Source organism: Choloepus didactylus, chromosome 5 (genome assembly GCF_015220235.1).
Source record: "Choloepus didactylus isolate mChoDid1 chromosome 5, mChoDid1.pri, whole genome shotgun sequence".
In the NCBI taxonomy this organism is placed as follows: domain Eukaryota; kingdom Metazoa; phylum Chordata; class Mammalia; order Pilosa; family Megalonychidae; genus Choloepus; species Choloepus didactylus.
The window spans coordinates 86,198,592-86,220,045 of record NC_051311.1 but is presented as its reverse complement, the minus strand read 5'-3'; the positions used below and the strand labels follow the sequence as shown (position 1 = coordinate 86,220,045).

Here is a 21,454-nt window from a genome sequence, read left to right as displayed (position 1 = left end):
AAAGGAGCTGTGTGGAGATAAGACTGAAGCAGTGTTGGTGGACTAATAAGAGAGAAAACTAAAAACCAGGTCAGGATATTTAGACTTTAAACTTGTCTTATTAGGTAATACAGAGCCAATGCAACTGAAAAACTTCTTTAAGTCATCTGAGTTTGCATTTGCATTACTGCAACATGATACAAATTGGTTTTGGGCAGCAATTTTCACAATTCTATTTCAACATGGAATTTTATTTAACCATATTTACTAGACTTAAAAATTACATGTTTTTCCCCTGGATTGAAAAGAAAGACCAAACTTACCAGTTTTGTGTCTTAACAAGAAAAATCATTTTGCTATTGGCAATTTTCAAATAATACTTATGTTTGTCAAATTAGAATCTCAGTGACTTTCACATAAAGGTAATATTTACAACCTGGTTAGTGTTTTACACTTGTAAAGTTTTTATAAATATCAATATAAAATAATTTCCAAAATGGACAAGATCCCTGTCTTTCCCACCTGATGTATAAAGTTTCTTCTGCATGAAGATCAAAACAATTTGAAATTCTTCTAAGGGTCTTTCATTTTATCTTTTCATAGAACTCGGCTGTAAAATTGGGACAAAGATCTTGGGAGAACGCTGCTTTTCAAATTTTAAGCCAAGTTCACATTTACTATTTGTTTAAACATTCATCTTATCAAAAGAACTAAAATGCTTTAGTGAATTAAGTTATAAACATAAATAACTTTGAAGAGAAAGCTAGGAACAGTAACTGCTTATTTCAAAGAGAGGTCAAAGTATGAAACAATCCTCAACATTCCTGGATTTATTGATGCTATAATTAGAAATAATGCTCTGAAAAATACAACAAAATCATTACCACAGGGAAAAAAGAACATAAAAGTACTCTCAATAAACAATGAGGAAAAAAAATCTGATGACAAAAAAAGTCTAGATTATAACAACGAAAGACCCCCCACAGATCCTGCTTCCTAGTATCCATGCCCTTGTATATTGTCCCTTCCCACACAGATCCTGGGTGTGACCATGTGAGTGGCTTTGGTCAATGGGACATAAGCAAACATGCTATTAAACTGGGGTTTGATAAGTGCTTGTAAACTGGGGCTTAACCTCTTGGAACTCTGCTGAGACAAAGCCCAGTATGAGAGTAACCGTGTGGAGAGAGATCCAGCTGTCCCAGCCACTGGAGTGGAGCTGAGAACTGACAGCTGACAGCAGTTGCATGAGCAAGCTCAGGCAAAAACAACAGAAAAACCACCTGTCAAACCACAGAATCATGAAAAAAAAAATCATCATTGTTCTAAGCTACTAAGTTTTGGAGTGGCTTGTTTTGTAGCAAGGTTGAATGAACAAGTTGGGAAAGGAACAACTAACCACACTTATAAAGTTTATAAATGCTGTGATTGAAATTAAAGAAACCTCTGAATGAGCAAAAATGAAAAAGCAATAAACAAATACATGAAGGTACACCAATGAGTAAAAAAAGGAAAAAAAAAAAACATAGCAGAGGCTGGTTTTACAGTAAACTTTCAAATCTTCATTTAAGAATCCTAATAAATAGTCTTATGATTTTATGATTTCTTGAGAATTGATACAATTTGTTTTCTAATAGACACAAAAGAAGACCAGAAAGAGAGCAACATACAATGTTAATGGATGAGAAGACTTCACAGTTGTACAAATATCAAGATTCCATGAAATTCTAAGATTTTAGGTAATTTTGAACAAAATATCAGTGGAATTTTTTTTTTTTAATGTGACAAAAGTAATCTATGATTCACTTTGATGATTAAATGAAGATAACTAAGAGAATTTGAAATAGAAGAGCTAGGAGAAAAGATTTGCTATATTAATATAAAACATATGTAAAAGCTCAATAACTAAACATACAAATTTGTACAAAAATAAACCAACAGAGAAAAACAAAAACTTGGAAATAGATCATAAAGTAGACAAGAATTTAAAATACGATAAATGTGGTGTTTCAAATCAGTGAAAAAAGGGAAATAACCCTTGGTAAATGGTGCTAGGCCATTTGAATTAACTATGAGGGAAAAAAATAAAGCTATACCCCCTAACATACATGTCAAAATAAATTCCAGATGACTTAAGAATTAAATATAAACTTAAAACCTTAGAACTAGAAAATGAGACAGAGAAATATTTACCTGACAAGACTTTCTAAACATGAAAGCAAAGTCAAAAATCATTAAAGGAAAACATCTGACTAAATGACAATTTTAAACTTCTCTATATTAAAAAAAAAAAAAACAGTTAATTAAAAAGCACATTTTCAATATATAATAGTTACTAGAATTGCAGTATAGTGAGGAATATCCCAATAGAAAAACGAGCAAAGATTATGCCTAAAAATTCTCAAAAGAAGAAATATAATGACTCAAAAAAAAAAAAAAAGTTCAATCTCACCAACAAAATGATGCAAATTGAAACACCAGTTAAACAATCTCTCAAACTGACATAGTTTTAAAACTGAAAATATTTGGTGTTCATGGGTATTTCATGAACTAGAAGTATAAACTGACAGCAGAGATGAGTAATTTGGGACAACTGTTTTGAAAAACAATTAAGCTACATATATCAAGACCCTTAAAATGTTTATACCCTCTGTAGGGGATTGAATCACTCCCCCCACAAAAGGCATGTTCAGGTCCCAACCCCTGATTCTATGGGCATGAACCCACTTGTAAATAGGACCTTTGAAGTTGTGATGAGTTAAGGTGTACCCAAAAGGAATGAGGGTGGGCCTTAATCCAGTACTGCTGAAGCTATCATAAGCAAAAGAAATTGGACACAGGAGGGTAGCCACACAGAGCAGCAAGAAGCAGGAAGTTATTGGAACCAGAAAAGAAAGAAGATGCCTCAATGCGCATTGCCATGTGACAGAAAAGTCAGGGACCAAGGATCACCAGCAGCCAGCCCAGACTGCCACAGTCTTCAGAGAGAAAGCATTGCCAAGCTGATGCCTCTATTTTGGACTACACCTAGCCTAAAAACCGTGAGCCAATAAATTCCGATTGTTTAAGCCAATCCATTGCACAGTAATTTTTTTAGCAGCTGGGAAACTAAAACACACTCTAACTGAAAATTTCACTTAAAATTTACCTTAACGATATAATCAGAGATTTAAATAAAGATTTGGGGTATCCACCCAAACTTTATTTTTGAATTCAAAAATATCTGAAGAAGCCTACTTTTCCAACAGGTGATTTGTTAAATAAAAAATTGTAAATCCATAAAATGGGATACTGTACAACCATTAAAACATATTTCAAAAACATATAACAGGAAGTCATTCATGATAAAATGTAAGTGAAAATGAAGGATGCAAAACTACATGCATTACCATTGCAATTTTGTGAAGGGTATGAATATACACACAAATACAGTTATTTATCTGTAGCATATTCTAGAAAGAAATACATTATCATGTTAACAGGGCTTTTATTCTCAGTGGCATTATAAGTGATCTGCATTGTCTTCTTTATATATTCTCTATTTCCCATATAATGATTATTTTAAAAGACATCAACATTTGACCTAATAATTACACTTCTTATAAAATGACCTATTGATATATTCTAAAACATAAGCAGAAACTTAAATATAATGCTTTCTACCACAGCATTATTCATAATCATAAAAAAATTAGGAGCATAAATGTCCTAAATGTCCATAAATTCCTAAATAGAAATGTTTAAGAAAATATGGTACCATCACACTGTGGAATACAGAGCAGTCTTTAACAATGTGCTAAGAGATTTTACCAAAGCTAGAAAATACATAACATTAAAGGAAAAAAGAATACAAAATTGCAACTATAATATAATTTCAGCCATATAAAATGTAAATTAAAATGTATATAGTCTTGGAAAAAACTAGAAGGAAATACATTGCGAGGTCTACAGCTCTGTGTATTAGGATTGTGGGTGATTTTAAGTTTCTACTTTACGTTTATATTTTGGAAAATGAGTATACTAGTGTGGGAACCCAGGGCCCGGGCTCCTCCTCCCTAATGGAGAATGAGGCCCCACAGTACATATCAGACTGTGTGACCAGGACAGAAATTAAAGGTTAACAGACTCCTCAAGGAGTAACAAATGTACAGATTGTATTCTTAAACCACTTATCTTGTAAAGCATTGAAACTCCCCTCCCTGATCACTGTTGATAACAAATCTCTAAACCCCTGTGTCATAAAACCCTGCTAAAGCTCTGTTCTCATACCCTATGGAATATCTTTGCCCTAAACCCTTATAAACTGTCCCTTGCACTCCCACCTTTGTGGAACTCTGACTTCCCAAATGGCTGCCACCAGGAAAAAATCTCCCATTCATAAGCCCTAATAAAACTCATGTCTGACTTGTACCAAGTGTGTTCCTTGGTCTTGGGGTTGAGCCACCCCGAGACCTTCAGGAACTGGGTTAGAACAAATAGCTATGTAATGCTTTGGAAAGAAATGTTTGAAAATTATTAAATGTTTTAGAAGAATATGTGTTAATGACTTGATAAAAGATTAATATGTTAAAAAAAAAAGATGCAAAGATGGTCTATATAAAAATGATCACATATTTTTAAAAAGGCAATTGCAACTTTTACACACAAATCTCATACACATGAATGTATGCAAGCCAAGAAAACAATGATTAGAATACAATTCACCAAAATACTAACAATAGTTACCTCTAATTAGTGGAATAATAAGTTAATATCCTTCTTTATTGTCTTCTTTATGCACCAACATACTATCTTTATGCATACATAGATATGTACATATTATAATTTGAACATATTGTCACATATTATCTACATAATAAGAAATATTTTTAAAGTAATAGTCATAACTTACTGAAGAATCTTTTCCCACATTTGACTGTCATAAAATGCATGGCTCCAACTCATTTTGACTGTTCCAACAATGACATTTTGTGAAAACACATCTGATCCTAATTTTCGATAAAGTTCCTCACATTCATCCAAGGGCATATGAAACAATCCCAACATGAAAGCTAATATGGCACCTGAAAGAAAGAACCCTTAGGTGTTATAAATATCGACATTATAGCACTTATTATTAACTCATGATCTCCTGAGTCATAGATCTGGATTAAATTCCAGCTCTGATACTTTCCAGCTGTGTCACCTTAGGCAAGTTACTTGACCTATCAGAGTCCCAATTTTCTCATCTGTAAAATGAGGATAACAACAACAATTCATAAGGCTCTTGTATTGTGATGACACATGTGAAGTGCTTTACCCGGCCTCAATAAGCACTTTACCAGGCATCAACAAGGATTATCATAACTAATAACAATGATGATGATGATAATTTAAAATATACAAAAATGGGTTATTTTACATTAAATTAAATAATATACAAGAAAAATATTGTGGTAGACAGTGTTCTTTCTAACCTTAACTAATCACTTAGTTTTAGTCACAGAATACAGTATATTTGACAATTCATCAATTCATTAAAATAATCACACCTTACCCCTTTGTTGGTCCTGGGAACCAATATAATTAAAACTTCAATACTCCTGGGATGTCCTTTTCAATAACTGAATTCATAAACTAGCTGTGACTGGTAGGACATATTGCCACCTAGTGTGTCTAATTGGCCTTACCCTAAAATAAAGAGAAAAAGAGGTGGAGAGAACTTTGGGGGATGGGGAGCAGGCAGGATGAACAAAGACCTGTAATATCATCACTGCTTAACCAAGAATTGTTAAGAAAGAAAGAAAAAAGGAAATAACTATAATATATTTTAAATATTTTATAGATTTTATTACTTGTGGTCTTATTCAAGTAAAAGATCAAATAGGTTATGTTTAAAAATGCATTGTTATGGCATGACTATGTAATAGAAACTATCCTTCAATTTGCAGAAATTTTCTAACTACAGATAATTTGCAAAAAATTAAGTTCATCTCCTTTTAAGTAGAACTACTAGAAAGATTACCTGATATTTTAAAAATGAATTAATTTTATTTGAACTGGAAAGGACAGTATCCTTAAACTAAATATATATCTATTAACTTTATAAAAATTCTAAGTGGAAACAAACTTTCTACATTAGAATATACAAAATGGAAAAAAGAAAAGTATAAGCATTGTATTACAACAAAATGGAATATATTATGATAAATTCCACTTTGTAGATGAATTTCTGTGATATGAGATTCTCTTTACTGAGCATTCGCCCATCAAAAGTGGTACCAACTCTCTAAGCCATCTCTGCATGTAAAGTCACTGTTCTCTCCACTATGTGGGACATGACTTCCAGGGGTGGAAGTCTCTCCTGGCAACATGGGACATGACTCCCAGGGATGAGCCTGGCCCTGGCATTGTGGGATTGAGAAAGTCTTCTTGGACCAAAAAGGAGAAGAGAAACAAAACAAAATAAAGTTTCAGTGACTGAGAGATTTCAAATAGAGTTTAGAGGTCAATCTGGAGGTTATTTTTATGTATTATATAGATATCCCTTTTTAGTTTTTAGTTTATTAGAATAGCTGGAAGGAAATACCTGAAACTGTTGAACAGTAATCCAGAAGCCCTGATTCTTGACGATGATTGTATAACAATAGAGCCTTTACGGTATGACTTTGTAATCGTGAAAACCTTGTGAATGACACACCTTTATCCAGTGTATAGACAGATGTGCCAGTTTGAATGTATTGTGTCCCCCAAATGCCATTATCTTTGTGGTCTTGTGTGGGGCAGGCGTTTTGGTGATGGTTGGATTTGCTTGGAGTGTGCCCCACCCAGCTGTGGGCTATGATTCTGATGGGATGTTCCCATGGAGGCTTGGCCCCACCCATTTGGGGTGGGCCTTGATCGGTGGAGCTATATAAATGAGCTGACTCAAAGAGGAAAGAGAGTGCAGCTGGGAGTGATGTTTTGAAGAGAGGCAAGCTTGCTAGAAAGGAACGTCCTGGGAGAAAGCCATTTTGAGGCCGGAGCTTTGGAGCAGATGCCAGCTGCCTTCCTAGCTAACAGAGGTTTTCCGGAGGCCATTGCCCATCCTCCGGTGAGGGTACCCGAGTGCTGATGTGTTACCTTGGATGCTTTGTGGCCTTAAGACTGTAATTGTAAATAAACCCCCGTTTTATAAAAGCCTATCCATCTCTGGTGTTTTGCATTCTGCAGCATTAGCAAACTAGGACAACAGATGAGTAAGAAAAGAAAGACAAAAATAAATTAATAGGGCAGGATAAGGGGCATAAGATGTTTGGGGTCTTCTTTTTTATTTTTATTTTTTTGGAGTAATGAAAATGTTCAAAAATTGATTGTGGTGATGAATACACAACTATATGATGATACTGTGAACCACTGATGCACACCTTGGATGATTATCTGGTATGTGAATATATCTCAATAAAACTGTATTCATTTTTTTAAAATTCAATTTTATTGAGATATATTCACTTACCATGCAGTCATACAAAGCATACAATGACTTGTTCACAGTACCATTATATAGTTGTGCGTTCATCACCAAAATTAATTTCTGAACATTTTCATTACTACACACACAAAAATAATAAGAATAAAAATTAAAGTGAAAAAGAACAATTGAAGTAAAAAAAGACCACTGGGTGCCTTTTTTTTTTTTTTTTTTTTGCCACCGTTTTTCTACTCATCCATCCACACACTGGACAAAGGGGAGTGTGATCCACATGGCTTTCCCAATCACGCTGTCACCCATCATAAGCTACACTGTTACACAATCATCTTCAAGATTCACGGGTTCTGGGTTGTAGTTTGATAGTTTCAGGTATTTACTGCTAGCTATTCCAATTCATTAGAACCTAAAAATGGTTGTCTATATTGTGTGCAAGAATGCCCACCAGAGTGACCTCTTGGTTCCCCTTGGAATCCCTCAGCCACTGAAACCCACTTCACTTCATTCCACATCCCCCTTATGGTCAAGAAGATGCCCTCCATCCCACAATGCCAGATCCAGATTCCTCCCTGGGAGTCATATTCTACACTGCCAGGGAGATTTACACCCCTGGGTGCCAGAACCCAAGAAGGGCGGAGGGCAGTGATTTCACCTGCCAAGTTGGCTTAGCTAGAGAGAGAGGGCCACATCTGAGCAACAAAGAGACACCCAGGAGGAGACACCTAGGCACAATTATAAATAGGCCTAGCCTCTCCTTTGCAGTAAGAGTCTTCCCAAGGGAAAGTCCCGTGATAGAGGGCTCAGCCCATCAAACCACCAGTCCCCAGTGTCTGTGAGCACATCAGCAACCATCAAGGTGAGGAAGTCCAACACCCCTGCATTCTCCCCCAGCTCCTCAGGGGGGCTCTGCATATTTTTTTTTTTTTTCATTTTTTTTTAAATTATTAACTATATAAAAAAAAAATTTAAAAAAACATACAATAAAAAAAAACATTTCAAACAAACCAGAACAAGGGAATAAGAAAAAGACAACTAACCTAAAATAACTACTATACTTCCAACATGATACTGTGAACCACTGATGTACACTTTGGATGATTATCTGGTATGTGAATATATCTCAATAAAATTGTATTTAAAAAAAAGGGGGGGTGCCAATGCAAGAAGTCAACTTGTAGATAGGTTTAAATGTCTAAAGGAGTAGGACCATTCCAAAATTTAACAGAAATGCTAAATGCCCAACATTTTCCAAATTTGCTCACATCGTAAGAATTAGTGTTTGGTGAACTTCATGGGAATCACTGTGGGCTTTGGAATCATCCCTGCAACTGCTCTCATCATTTAGTTTTGACATCTGAGCATCGACTAACATGCCCTTTGGTTAGTGGTCATATTTGACACATATCATAGAAAAATAGTTTGCTTTTGTTTGCAGTAATCTTTAGAACTACTATTATAATTCAAAAGAATGAGACAAAGAAATGGAAATAAAAGTCTAGGAAGGATAAACAAACATGAAATGAGAAATTATCAGGTCAAACAGTAATATATACAGCAAGGATCAAGAATCTTAGTCCTTGAGTATTACATGGAAGGAAAGCAAGAATTGTGGTTATCCTCAGAAGCTTATGTACACAAAGGGGGGGAAAGGAGAGAAAAACAGATGAGAGATAGAGCTGAAGTAAGGAAATAGGAGGAAAAAGAAAAAACAGAAAACAAAAGTTCATCTAACAGTGAGTTAATGAAAATTAAGAAGTTATTTAATGATTACTGTATCATAAGTTACCAATTCCTTCTATACAAACATGAAACTACAATTTTAATTGTAAACTGACTAGCAAAAAAATATTAAAAAGTAGGTTTTTAAAAACATAGTTTCTCACATCTCTCAATTTAAATTCTGACTCCAAATAACCAGATGAAAAATGATAAAGAAAGCAATTTCCTCACAGATGGACATCCCATAAAAATGTAAAATCTTATCCATCCTTAATTTTCTATTGGAGCAGCTACCTTCCTTCCAGTTCAGCACTCTCTTTGAGGTGAATATATCATAAAGCAATAATTCATCATGTGTACCTGTGAATGTGGCTTATTTAAAACATATTAGAGAAAGCACATTAAAGTATATTTTTAAATGTTAACTTTATTTATAATGAACAATTTTTTTAAAGTTTATGAAGCAAACCAAAGGATTACTAATTACCTGTGCTTACACCACAAATGTAATCAAAGAGCTGATGAATTGGCTTCTGAGTAAGTTCAACTAATTTTCGCAGTGTCTGAAGAGCAACCACACCCCTACAGAAATAATTAAAGACAAAATGAGACTCCTGTTTCAAGGATAATTTAAGTTATTGAATACTATTCTACAAATTACTTTTGATGCTTAACTACTAACATGAAAAATAACAGTATAAATTAACAGCAGTAAAAATTGCTGATCCACATTTTTAGGATACTTTTGAAAATTCAATATCAAAATATTAGGATAAAACCTGTGCTATGACAACATGTTTTTGAATTTTCACTAGTATTTCTCTAAGTAAGAATACAAAGATACACCAATGCAAGATAATTTTTAAAATACCCTAACTCAGGAAGACACTTATAACCTTGACTCACTATTTTGAGGATACCATATTTTATTTTTTTCTCTTACGAGTGTAATTGGTCACCTACAGTTTTGTGCATTTGTGTTTTATATATTTCCCTAGTCATATTTTAAGTTCCCTTTTATTTATTAATTTTTAAAACTCTCAACAGCCTTAGAAGAATGCTCCACACTAAGAGTATATAATTTAATGCTGCTTCCTTTGTTCAGTTCTGGATCCTTGGCAAACTTAGTAGAGAGCTTCATGGAGGATGGTCAAAGATGAAATAGCTGATACGGTTTAGGCCAATTCATAGTGTGTACCGCGTGGACAATTCTTAACATTGAGAGACTATACAAAAAAAAAAAAAAAAAAATGAAGAGCTCTAATACCAATACAAGGTGTAGGGATGATAAACCCTGGAACACAACAGTATTAGGCACTGCAAGATAAAATACAAAGTGTTGAATTGCCTTGATATGCTTTCTAGGAAGTTACTAGAGAATATTGTAATATTAAAAAAGAAAACTATCAAGCTGTTGATTCCTTTGACAGCAACAAATAATGTGATCTGATGAGAGGTAAAAGAAGACAAGAAGCTTGCAAGAGGAATACAGTATAAGTTCAAGGTGAGACACGAGGAATTAAAGATAATACTCGATAAAATATATTTAACAATGTGACGCTGTTATATAAATTAGCTAAAGACAGCCTCTATGCAGTGGTCCTGTGTGTTGTTTACTTCAAAACAGCTAAGTCCATCAGAAAACCCATCAGCACTAAACTCAAATTCTTACACATCCAATTGCCCAAATAAGCAATTTTTAGTCATTTAAAGTTAACCTGCTTTCTTTACCTCACAAAACTGGCCCAACTTCTGTTCTTCATTGATAAGACCCTGCATTTCAGCAAAATAGCCTCCAGTGAAGAACCACTGACCTAAACCTACCTTATTCCTAACCCACCTCTAGATTTTCCCAAATCGTCTAACTTCAGTATCCTCCCTGTATGACTAACAAAACTCCTATTCTATAAGATCAAATATATACTGGTCACAAACTTTTTTTTTCACCATACCTCTCCCTCATTCTAAATAGACATTTGAATGCCCTCAAATGTTCTTATTTCTTTCAGATCTCTAATGAAATGTTACTTCCTCAAAAAGAACTCATGATCACACTTTCTAAAATAACATTATTCTCTATCACCTTACTTTATTTCTCTTCATAGTATACAAATTATGTATTTTTGTTTTTCAATTTATTGTCTCTCCTCTTCTGAGATGCAAGCGCCATGAAGACTAGGATTTTGTTTGTTTTGTTTATTGGGTGTCCTAAAAAAACAAATTAGGGTTCAGAATGTGATTAGCACTCAATCAGTATTTAATTGACTCAATGAATGACACCATTCCTCCCAACTACCCTGAACTTAATGGCAAAGAGGAATGGCCACCTCTTGCTCCTCCAGTGAAACTACTTACTCATTTAACTACCACTTTCCCTACTTCTAATCACTTGCCACCAAGTCTATGAGCTAGGATTATTCTCTCCAATTCATTACCACTTTATCTATCCCTCACAGAAGTGATGTTCAAGTTCTTGGGTTATTTCACTTATGTAAGAAATGCCTACAAAGACTTTCTAAAACTTTTTTCTCTTCAATCAATTCCATTCCATTTTCCAAGAGAGCACTTCTATATGGGTGTGTGTAACCTTATATTCAACTGTCCAAAAGAGAACCATGTTTCTCAACACCAATCACTTCCCCTGCATCTGAATTGTTTCAGTTATCCTCAGAGCTTATACTTAAGAGTAACCTCAATCTATTTCTATGATATCCAGTTTCCCTCTTCAAAAATTCCTTGCATTTTTTCCCTTCCTCTTGTTTGCCACCGCCATCATTTAAGGTTAGTAATTCATTGCCCTATCCCTAGATTATGAAATAGCTTCCTTGTCTCATCTCTCATCCCTTCATTCACATTGATGTCAAAGTGTAAAAGACCTCGGTGACATCTAGGACTAACTGTGGAATTTAAGGGTAGTACTTAAACATACTGTAGAGTAATTGATAAGGCAAGTATAACAGAGAACGAAATCAGAGACATAAGTTAAAGCTAAGAACAACAGGCAGAGCACATACTGTGAATCTAAGCAGGGTAAGAATAGAGGTAGCAGGGAACTGGAACCCAAAGTAGAAAAATTTGGATGGAAAGGTTCATGAAACCAAGCCAAAGAATCTAAGCAACAAGTAGGTAGGACTAGACAAACCAAGAGAGAATAAGAAGTATGAATGGATTGCTGGTAGTAAGAATGGAGCCCGATGGTAAAATTATCTCCTGAGCTAAGAAAACATTTATTTCTTGTATAACACTGGAATTGGCACCTGCAAGTGAAGATATAGGGACCCAGGGAGTTAGTAATATAGACTCCTTTCCTAACCATCACTTTATTAAGTGATTACTTGATAGATAAATTCGGGTAAGATAAATATAGTAAAAGAAAGCTAAAATTACAAAACATTGCCAAGATTTTAAGAGAATCATGTTGAAAAATTGTCTTAAACTACTAAAAAGGCCTGAAAAGACTGAACTAAAATATAAATATTGATTAAATTAAAATAAAAGGTAATTCAGGGATATTTTCAAGTAGCTCTCAGACTGATACAGCAATAAATTAAGAAAAACAATTTCATGCCTTATTTTTTAATTTTGATTTTATAATGATACAGTTACAGAATCAGGTAAAAAAAAAATCCTAGAGCTGAATTGAATCTATAGTTTCAAAAAATCATTTTTCAAGCCTTACCTTGTTCCTCCACCATCAATTGTGAGAATTCGGATTCCTCTCCCTTTTACTGGATCCACATAGCCAATTAAAGCCAAAATTTCTCTAACTGCAGCCTGAAGAGTTTCATCCTTAATTTGTCTCAGTCGTAATAAATACGGAATAACTCTTTCCTGTATTGAGAGAAAAGTTATCTTGTTGCTCTTTCACATCAAGAGTGAAAATACAAGATTATTTTTAGCCAACACATGCAGATCATCACACATAATCAGTGCCAGTGTTTATTACTTTCTCAGTGACCTTAAAAGAAAGATTATTTTTGACATATTATATAATATATAGGATAATTAAAATTAACTATCCAAGTAAAAAGGCAGCCTATGCAATGGGAGACGATATTTGGAAATCACATATCAGGGTTTACTATCCAGAATATTTAAAGAGATCCTCCAACTCAACAATAAAAAGACAAACAACCCAATTAAAAAAAATGGGTAAAAGACATGGGCAGACGCTTTTCCGAAGAGAAAATAGAAGTGGCTCAAAAACATATGAAAATATGCTCAACTTTCCTGGCTATTAAGGAAATGCAAATCAAAACCACAATGAGATATCACCTTACACCTACCAGAATGGCCATTGTCAAAAAAAAAAAAAAAAAAAAAAAAAAAAAAATTACAAAAGTTGAAGAAGATGTGGAGAAAGCAGCACACTTATTTACTGTTGGTGGGAATGCAGAATGGTGCAACCACTCTGGAAGGCAGTGTGGCGGTTCCTCAGGAAGCTAAGTATAGCCATATGATCCAGCAATCCCATTACTAGGTATATATCTGGAGGAACTGAACGCAGGGACACAAACAGGCATTTGCACACCAAGGTTTAAAGTGGCATTATTCATGATTGCCAAGAGATGGAAATGGTGCAAGTGTCCATCAACAGATGAGTGGATAAACAAGCTGTGGTGTACACACACACACGCGCACACACACATATGATGGAATATTACGCAGCAGTAAGACAGAATAAAGTCATAAAGCATGCAACAGCATGGATGAACCTTGAAGATATTATATTGAGTAAAATTAATCAGAAACAAAAGGACAAATACTGTACGGTCTCACTAACATGAACTAACATTAATGAGTGAACTTTGAGAATTAAAGCTGAGAACTCAGGTTATCAGGAGATAGAAAAAGGGTAGAGATCAGACACTTGATGCTGAAGGAGTATAGAATGTTCAACAGAATTGATTGTATAGATCCAGAAATGGAGAGCACAATACTGTGTGGTAGCATGATATTGTAAGTACACTGAATAAAGATGAGTGTGAGTATGGTTGAAGGCTAGGGGCATGTATGACATAGGAAAAACAGAAGATAAAGACTGGGACTGTATAATTTAGTGAAACCTAGAGTGGTGAATTATGGTGACTAAATGTACAAATATAAGAATGTTTTTACGTGAGGGAGAACAAACAAATGTCAACACTGCAAGGTGTTGAAAATGGGATGGTATAGGGGAAAAATACAATCAATGCAAACTAGAGTCTATAGTTAATAGTAACATTGTAATATGCTTCCATTAATTGTGACAAAGGCAATATACCAAAGCTAAATGTCAGTAAGAGGGGGCTATAAGGGAGAGGTACAAGATTCTTGGTGCTGTTGTTGTCTGACCTTTTTATTGTATTTTTATTTTTATTTTTTATTTTCTTTTTTTTTAATCATTTATTTTTCTCTCTTCTTCCCCTCTCTTTGAGGAAGAAATGGAAATGTCTTCATTTAGATTGTGGTGGTGAATGCATAACTGTGATCATACCAGGAACCACTGATTGTTTTACCAGGATGGATTGTATGGTGTGTGAAAAAAAACTGTTGAAAAAAGTAAACAGAGGGACGCCAGTGCTGAAGAAAATGTGGAGCAGGATGTACCTATTCACTGTTGTTTGGAGAGCAGAATGGTACAGTCTATCTGGAGGGCAGTATGGTGGTTCCACAGGAAGCGAAGTATGGAGTTGCCAAGTGGTCCTGCAACCCCATTACTGGGTATATATTTGGAAGAACTGAGAGCAGAGGCACAAATGGACATTTGCACACTGGTGTTTACAGCAGTAGTATTCATGATTTGTAATGGATGGAGGTGGCCTAAGGGTACATCTACTGATGAACAGAATGGTAAACTGTGGTATATGAATACAATGGAATACTGAGTGGCTGGAAAAAGGAATGAAATTGTAGGGTATGCTGCTGGGCAAGTGGACCTTGAGAACAGTTATGTTGAGTGAAATAAATCAGAAACGCAAAGACAAACATTATAACACCTCACTAATAGGGATTAACGTGCAAACTCTGAGAATTGAATCTGAGTGCATAGGTTATCAGGAGAAGGCTTATGGTAAAGGTTTCTAGATTTTAAGCTCTTACAGCAGTGACAACTATTCCTAAGTTGTAATGGTTATTTCTAAATTCTGAGATGCTGGGTTCTTTGTGTATAACCTGGTTGGTCCCTGGAACTTCAGACATCTGTATGACACCTAAGACTCAGAACCAGAGTTCAGCAGTTATAAATGTCAGCATCATCCCATACAGCAACTGCTAAAGAAGCTGAAAAAGAGATCAGACTTCAACTAGAGACATGAAGAAACGGACTTAGTTAGGACTAAGGTAAATCAGACTAAAGGGTAAAGGATGATACTGACTGTGTTTTAAAACTTCAACTTCTGTGTGAGATCAAAGGAAGAGATGTTTATTTGGTGCAAATTCTATATTTTCTGTAGCATACTATGTAATTTAACTTGTATGGTCAGCTTATTCAAACATCATATACAAGGAACTCTGAATAGGGAGTGAGATCTGGTTGGCTTCTACAGGTTACTGTGAAGCCCCGATACATTCGAGAGTAATTTGGGCAGAGAATAAGAAAGTATTTGCAAAGCCTCCTACAGGGACTGGGGGAAAATGTGGAAATATTAAACTTCCCTGCCTAGGGAATTCCTGATATTCTCACAAGCATTGGGGACTGCCAATTTAGAAGGCCAAGCCCTCAAACTTGGGGCTTACCCTTACGAAGCTTGTTACTGCAAAGGAGAGACTAAGCTTACTTATAATTGTGCCTAAGTGTCACCCCCAGAGAACCTCTTTGGTTGCTCAGATGTGGCCTCTCTAAGCCAACTTGGCAGTGGACTTGGTGCCCTCCCCTCTACATGGGACATGATTCCCAGGGGTGTAAACCTCTCTGGCAGCATGGGACATGACTCCTGGGGATAAGCCTGAACCCAGTATCATGGGACTGAGGAAGCCTTCTTGACCAAAAGGGGGAAGAGAAATGAAACAAAATAAAATTTCAGTGGCTGAGAGACTTCAGATGGAGATGAGAGGTCATTCTGGAGGTTATTCTCATGTATTATATAGACATCCCTTTTTAGTTTTTAGTGTATTATAATAGCTAGAAGGAAATACCTGAAACTGTTGAACTACAATCCAGTAGCATGGATTCTTGAAGACAACTGTATAACTAAATAGCTTATACAGTATGAACGTGTGATTGTGAAAACCTTGTGGCTCACACTCCCTTTATCCAGTGTATGGACAGAAGAGTAGAAAAATGGGGACAAAAAGTAAATGCATAATAGTGGGGGGTGGAGGTAGGGGATGTTTTGGGTGTTCTTTTTATACTTTTCTTTTTCTTTTCCTTTTTTTTTGGTGTAATGAAAATGTTCAAAAATTGTGTTGTTTGTGTTAATGAATACACAACTATATGATGATACTGTGAACAACTGATTGTATACTTTGAATTACTATAGGTTATATGAATATATCTGAATAAAATTGCATTTTAAAAAAGCAAAAGAAACAAAATTAACTGCTATCCAAATTTTTTTTAAAGGTGCAACACAGCGATTAGAAAAAATATATACAAATTTACAAAATATTGCTAAAGAGCAAAGGGTTAAGTTAACATTCAAGTTTTTGCACAATATTTTGTCCAAATCCAAAAGTTAAGAGGATGAAAGTGCTTCATGGTAATTCTTGAAAATTGAAATAGTAAAAGAAAAAAAAAATCTCACCTACATTGCACAGGATACAATGGTACATCATAAAAGAATATGAACATATGTTCATGAACAAATAAAATTGCAGCAGAAGGCAAACACTTACCATCAAAATTAAACAAAACAGTTTTAAAAAAAACGGGGACTTCAAGATTCTAAGCATTCAACTTCATATTGTTGCTCAAAAGCAAGGCCTTAAATACTAGTGTTCTATATTTAGTTTAGCAAAGAGTCTCTAGCTTTTATACACAGGTATGTCTTATCTGATCAGTATCCTAGGATTTAAGAGGATAACTGAGTAGCAGCTATATTTCTTCTATTTAACTTACAGTAAATCAAAGAATTTCCCAATGTATCACTCATTTTGTTTCATTTTTTTAAATGATAAATAAAACTTGAAATACTATTGCTCTAAATTGTTTCAACTTTTTTTGTCCTGGCTAATGTTGAGCTCCAAGGCCCCACTAGAAAGACCTGATAAACAGTGGAAGAAGGGACTGCAAATTTCTACCTCTGATCAGGATAGAAGAGTTTGCTGGAGATTAATGCCAACTAGAGCTGGATAAGTTTGTTTTTTTTTAATTACCCATCTGTATGAAGGCATCAGAAAGCAGCTGAAACAATGAGGATGAGAGGGGCTAAGGATCTGGAAAAGGGGTAACTGCTGTGAAGTGAGCTGATAAACTAAAGCTTTTCCCTTCTTGGGGCATTTGTTGCTTCTGGGAACAAGTAATTGAAAAAGTGGGCTTGCAGGGCCAGATGGCTTCACAGGGGAATTCTACCAAACTTTCCAGAAAGAACTGACACCAATCTTACTCAAACTCTTTCAAAACATGGAAGAAAATGGAACACTACCTAACTCATTTTATGAAGCTAACATCAATCTAATACCAAAACCAGGCAAAGATGCTACAAAAAAGGAAAACTACCGGCCAATCTCCCTAATGAATATAGATGCAAAAATCCTCAACAAAATACTTGCAATTCGAATCCAAAGACACATTAAAAAAATCATACACCATGACCAAGTGGGGTTCATTCCAGGCATGCAAGGATTGTTCAACATAAGAAAAACAATCAATGTATTACAACACATTAAAAACTCGAAAGGGAAAAATCAATTGATCATCTCAATAGATGCTGAAAAAGCATTTGACAAAATCCAACATCCGTTTTTGATAAAAACACTTCAAAAGGTAGGAGTTGAAGGAAACTTCCTCAACATGATAAAGAGCATATATGAAAAACCCACAGCATAGTACTCAATGGTGAGAGACTGAAAGCCTTCCCTCTAAGATCAGGAACAAGACAAGGATGCCCGCTGTCACCACTGTTATTCAACATTGTGCTGGAAGTGCTAGCCAGGGCAATCCGGCAAGACAAAGAAATAAAAGGCATCCAAATTGGAAAAGAAGTAGTAAAACTGTCATTGTTTGCAGACGATATGATCTTATACCTAGAAAACCCTGAGAAATCGACGATACAGCTACTAGAGCTAATAAACAAATTTAGCAAAGTAGCGGGATACAAGATTAATGCACATAAGTCAGTAATGTTTCTACATGCTAGAAATGAACAAACTGAAGAGACACTCAAGAAAAAGATACCATTTTCAATAGCAACTAAAAAAATCAAGTACCTAGGAATAAACTTAACCAAAGATGTAAAAGACCTATACAAAGAAAACTACATAACTCTACTAAAAGAAATAGAAGCGGACCTTAAAAGATGGAAAAATATTCCATGTTCATGGATAGGAAGGCTAAATGTCATTAAGATGTCAATTCTATCCAAACTCATCTACAGATTCAATGCAATCCCAATCAAAATTCCAACAACCTACTTTGCAGACCTGGAAAAGCTAGTTATCAAATTTATTTGGAGAGGGAAGATGCCTCGAATTGCTAAAGACACTCTAAAAAAGAAAAACGAAGTGGGAGGACTTACACTCCCTGACTTTGAAGCTTATTATAAAGCCACAGTTGCCAAAACAGCATGGTACTGGCACAAAGATAGACATATAGATCAATGGAATCGAATTGAGAATTCAGAGATAGACCCTCAGATCTATGGCCGACTGATCTTTGATAAGGCCCCCAAAGTCACTGAACTGAGCCATAATGGTCTTTTCAACAAATGGGGCTGGGAGAGTTGGATATCCATATCCAAAAGAATGAAAGAGGACCCCTACCTTACCCCCTACACAAAAATTAACTCAAAATGGACCAAAGATCTCAATATAAAAGAAAGAACCATAAAACTCCTAGAAGATAATGTAGGAAAACATCTTCAAGTCCTTGTATTAGGTGGCCACTTCCTAGACTTTACACCCAAAGCACAAGCAACAAAAGAGAAAATAGATAAATGGGAACTCCTCAAGCTTAGAAGTTTCTGCACCTCAAAGGAATTTCTCAAAAAGGTAAAGAGGCAGCCAACTCAATGGGAAAAAATTTTTGGAAACCATGTATCTGACAAAAGACTGATATCTTGCATATACAAAGAAATCCTACAACTCAATGACAATAGTACAGACAGCCCAATTATAAAATGGGCAAAAGATATGAAAAGACAGTTCTCTGAAGAGGAAATACAAATGGCCAAGAAACACATGAAAAAATGTTCAGCTTCACTAGCTATTAGAGAGATGCAAATTAAGACCACAATGAGATACCATCTAACACCGGTTAGAATGGCTGCCATTAAACAAACAGGAAACTACAAATGCTGGAGGGGATGTGGAGAAATTGGAACTCTTATTCACTGTTGGTGGGACTGTATAATGGTTCAGCCACTCTGGAAGTCAGTCTGGCAGTTCCTTAGAAAACTAGATATATAGCTACCATTCGATCCGGCGATTGCACTTCTCGGTATATACCCGGAAGATCGGAAAGCAGTGACACGAACAGATATCTGCACGCCAATGTTCATAGCAGCATTATTCACAATTTCCAAGAGATGGAAACAACCCAAATGTCCTTCAACAGATGAGTGGATAAATAAAATGTGGTATATACACATGATGGAATACTACGCGTCAGTAAGAAGGAACGATCTCGTGAAACATATGACAACATGGATGAACCTTGAAGACATAATGCTGAGTGAAATAAGCCAGGCACAAAAAGAGAAATATTATATGCTACCACTAACGTGAACTTTCAAAAATGTAAAACAAATGGTTTATAATGTAGAATGTAGGGGAACTAGCAGTAGAGAGTAATTAAGGAAGGGGGAACAATAATCCAAGAAGAACAGATAAGCTTTTTAACGTTCTGGGGATGCCCAGAAATGACTATGGTCTGTTAATTTCTGTTGGATATAGTAGGAACAAGTTCACAGAAAGGTTGCTATATTATGTAACTTTCTTGGGGTAAAGTAGGAACATGTTGGAAGTTAAGCAGTTATCTTAGGTTACTTGTCTTTTTCTTACTCCCTTGTTATGGTCTCTTTGAAATGTTCTTTTATTGTATGTTTGTTTTCTTTTTAACTTTTTTTTTCATACAGTTGATTTAAAAAAGAAGGGAAAGTTAAAAAAAAAAAAAAAAGAAAGAAAGAAAAACAAGGAAAAAAAATGATGTAGTGCCCCCTTGAGGAGCCTGTGGAGAATGCAGGGGTATTCGCCTACCCCACCTCCATGGTTGCTAACATGACCACAGACATAGGGGACTGGTGGTTTGATGGGTTGAGCCCTCTACCACAGGTTTTACCCTTGGGAAGACGGTTGCTGCAAAGGAGAGGCTAGGCCTCCCTATATTTGTGCCTAAGAGTCTCCTCCTGAATGCCTCTTTGTTGCTCAGATGTGGCCCTCTCTCTCTGGCTAAGCCAACTTGAAAGGTGAAATCACTGCCCTCCCCCCTACGTGGGATCAGACACCCAGGGGAGTGAATCTCCCTGGCAACGTGGAATATGACTCCCGGGGAGGAATGTAGACCCGGCATCGTGGGACGGAGAACATCTTCTTGACCAAAAGGGGGATGTGAAAGGAAATGAAATAAGCTTCAGTGGCAGAGAGATTCCAAAACGAGCCGAGAGGTCACTCTGGTGGGCACTCTTACGCACACTTTAGACAACCCTTTTTAGGTTCTAAAGAATTGGGGTAGCTGGTGGTGGATACCTGAAACTATCAAACTACAACCCAGAACCCATGAATCTCGAAGACAGATGTATAAAAATGTAGCTTATGAGGGGTGACAATGGGATTGGGAAAGCCATAAGGACCACACTCCACTTTGTCTAGTTTATGGATGGATGAGTAGAAAAATAGGGGAAGGAAACAAACAGACAAAGGTACCCAGTGTTCTTTTTTACTTCAATTGCTCTATTTCACTCTAATTATTATTCTTGTTATTTTTGTGTGTGTGCTAATGAAGGTGTCAGGGATTGATTTAGGTGATGAATGTACAACTATGTAATGGTACTGTAAACAATCGAAAGTACGATTTGTTTTGTATGACTGCGTGGTATGTGAATATATCTCAATAAAATGATTAAAAAAAAAAAAAAAAAAGTGGGCTTGGACCAACTTGACAGATGAACTCACTGCCCTCCACCCATGTGGGATCTGACACCCGGGGGTCTGAATACCCCTGGCATCGTGGAA

At 35.7% G+C, this 21,454-nt stretch overlaps 1 protein-coding gene across 3 annotated transcripts in view; it reads right to left on the bottom strand.

Annotated features, from left to right (window-relative positions):
• The window catches only part of PNPLA8 (patatin like phospholipase domain containing 8), a 75,568-nt gene that overhangs the window by 42,206 nt on the left and 11,908 nt on the right, over positions 1-21,454 (bottom strand). For all 3 annotated transcript variants that reach the window (XM_037836374.1, XM_037836373.1, XM_037836375.1), the window contains 3 exons: positions 12,825-12,976; positions 9,633-9,727; positions 4,871-5,042 (listed from right to left, as the gene is read on the bottom strand). In XM_037836374.1, coding sequence (XP_037692302.1) covers positions 4,871-5,042; positions 9,633-9,727; positions 12,825-12,976 — 419 coding nt within the window. The remainder of the gene's footprint in view (positions 1-4,870; positions 5,043-9,632; positions 9,728-12,824; positions 12,977-21,454) is intronic.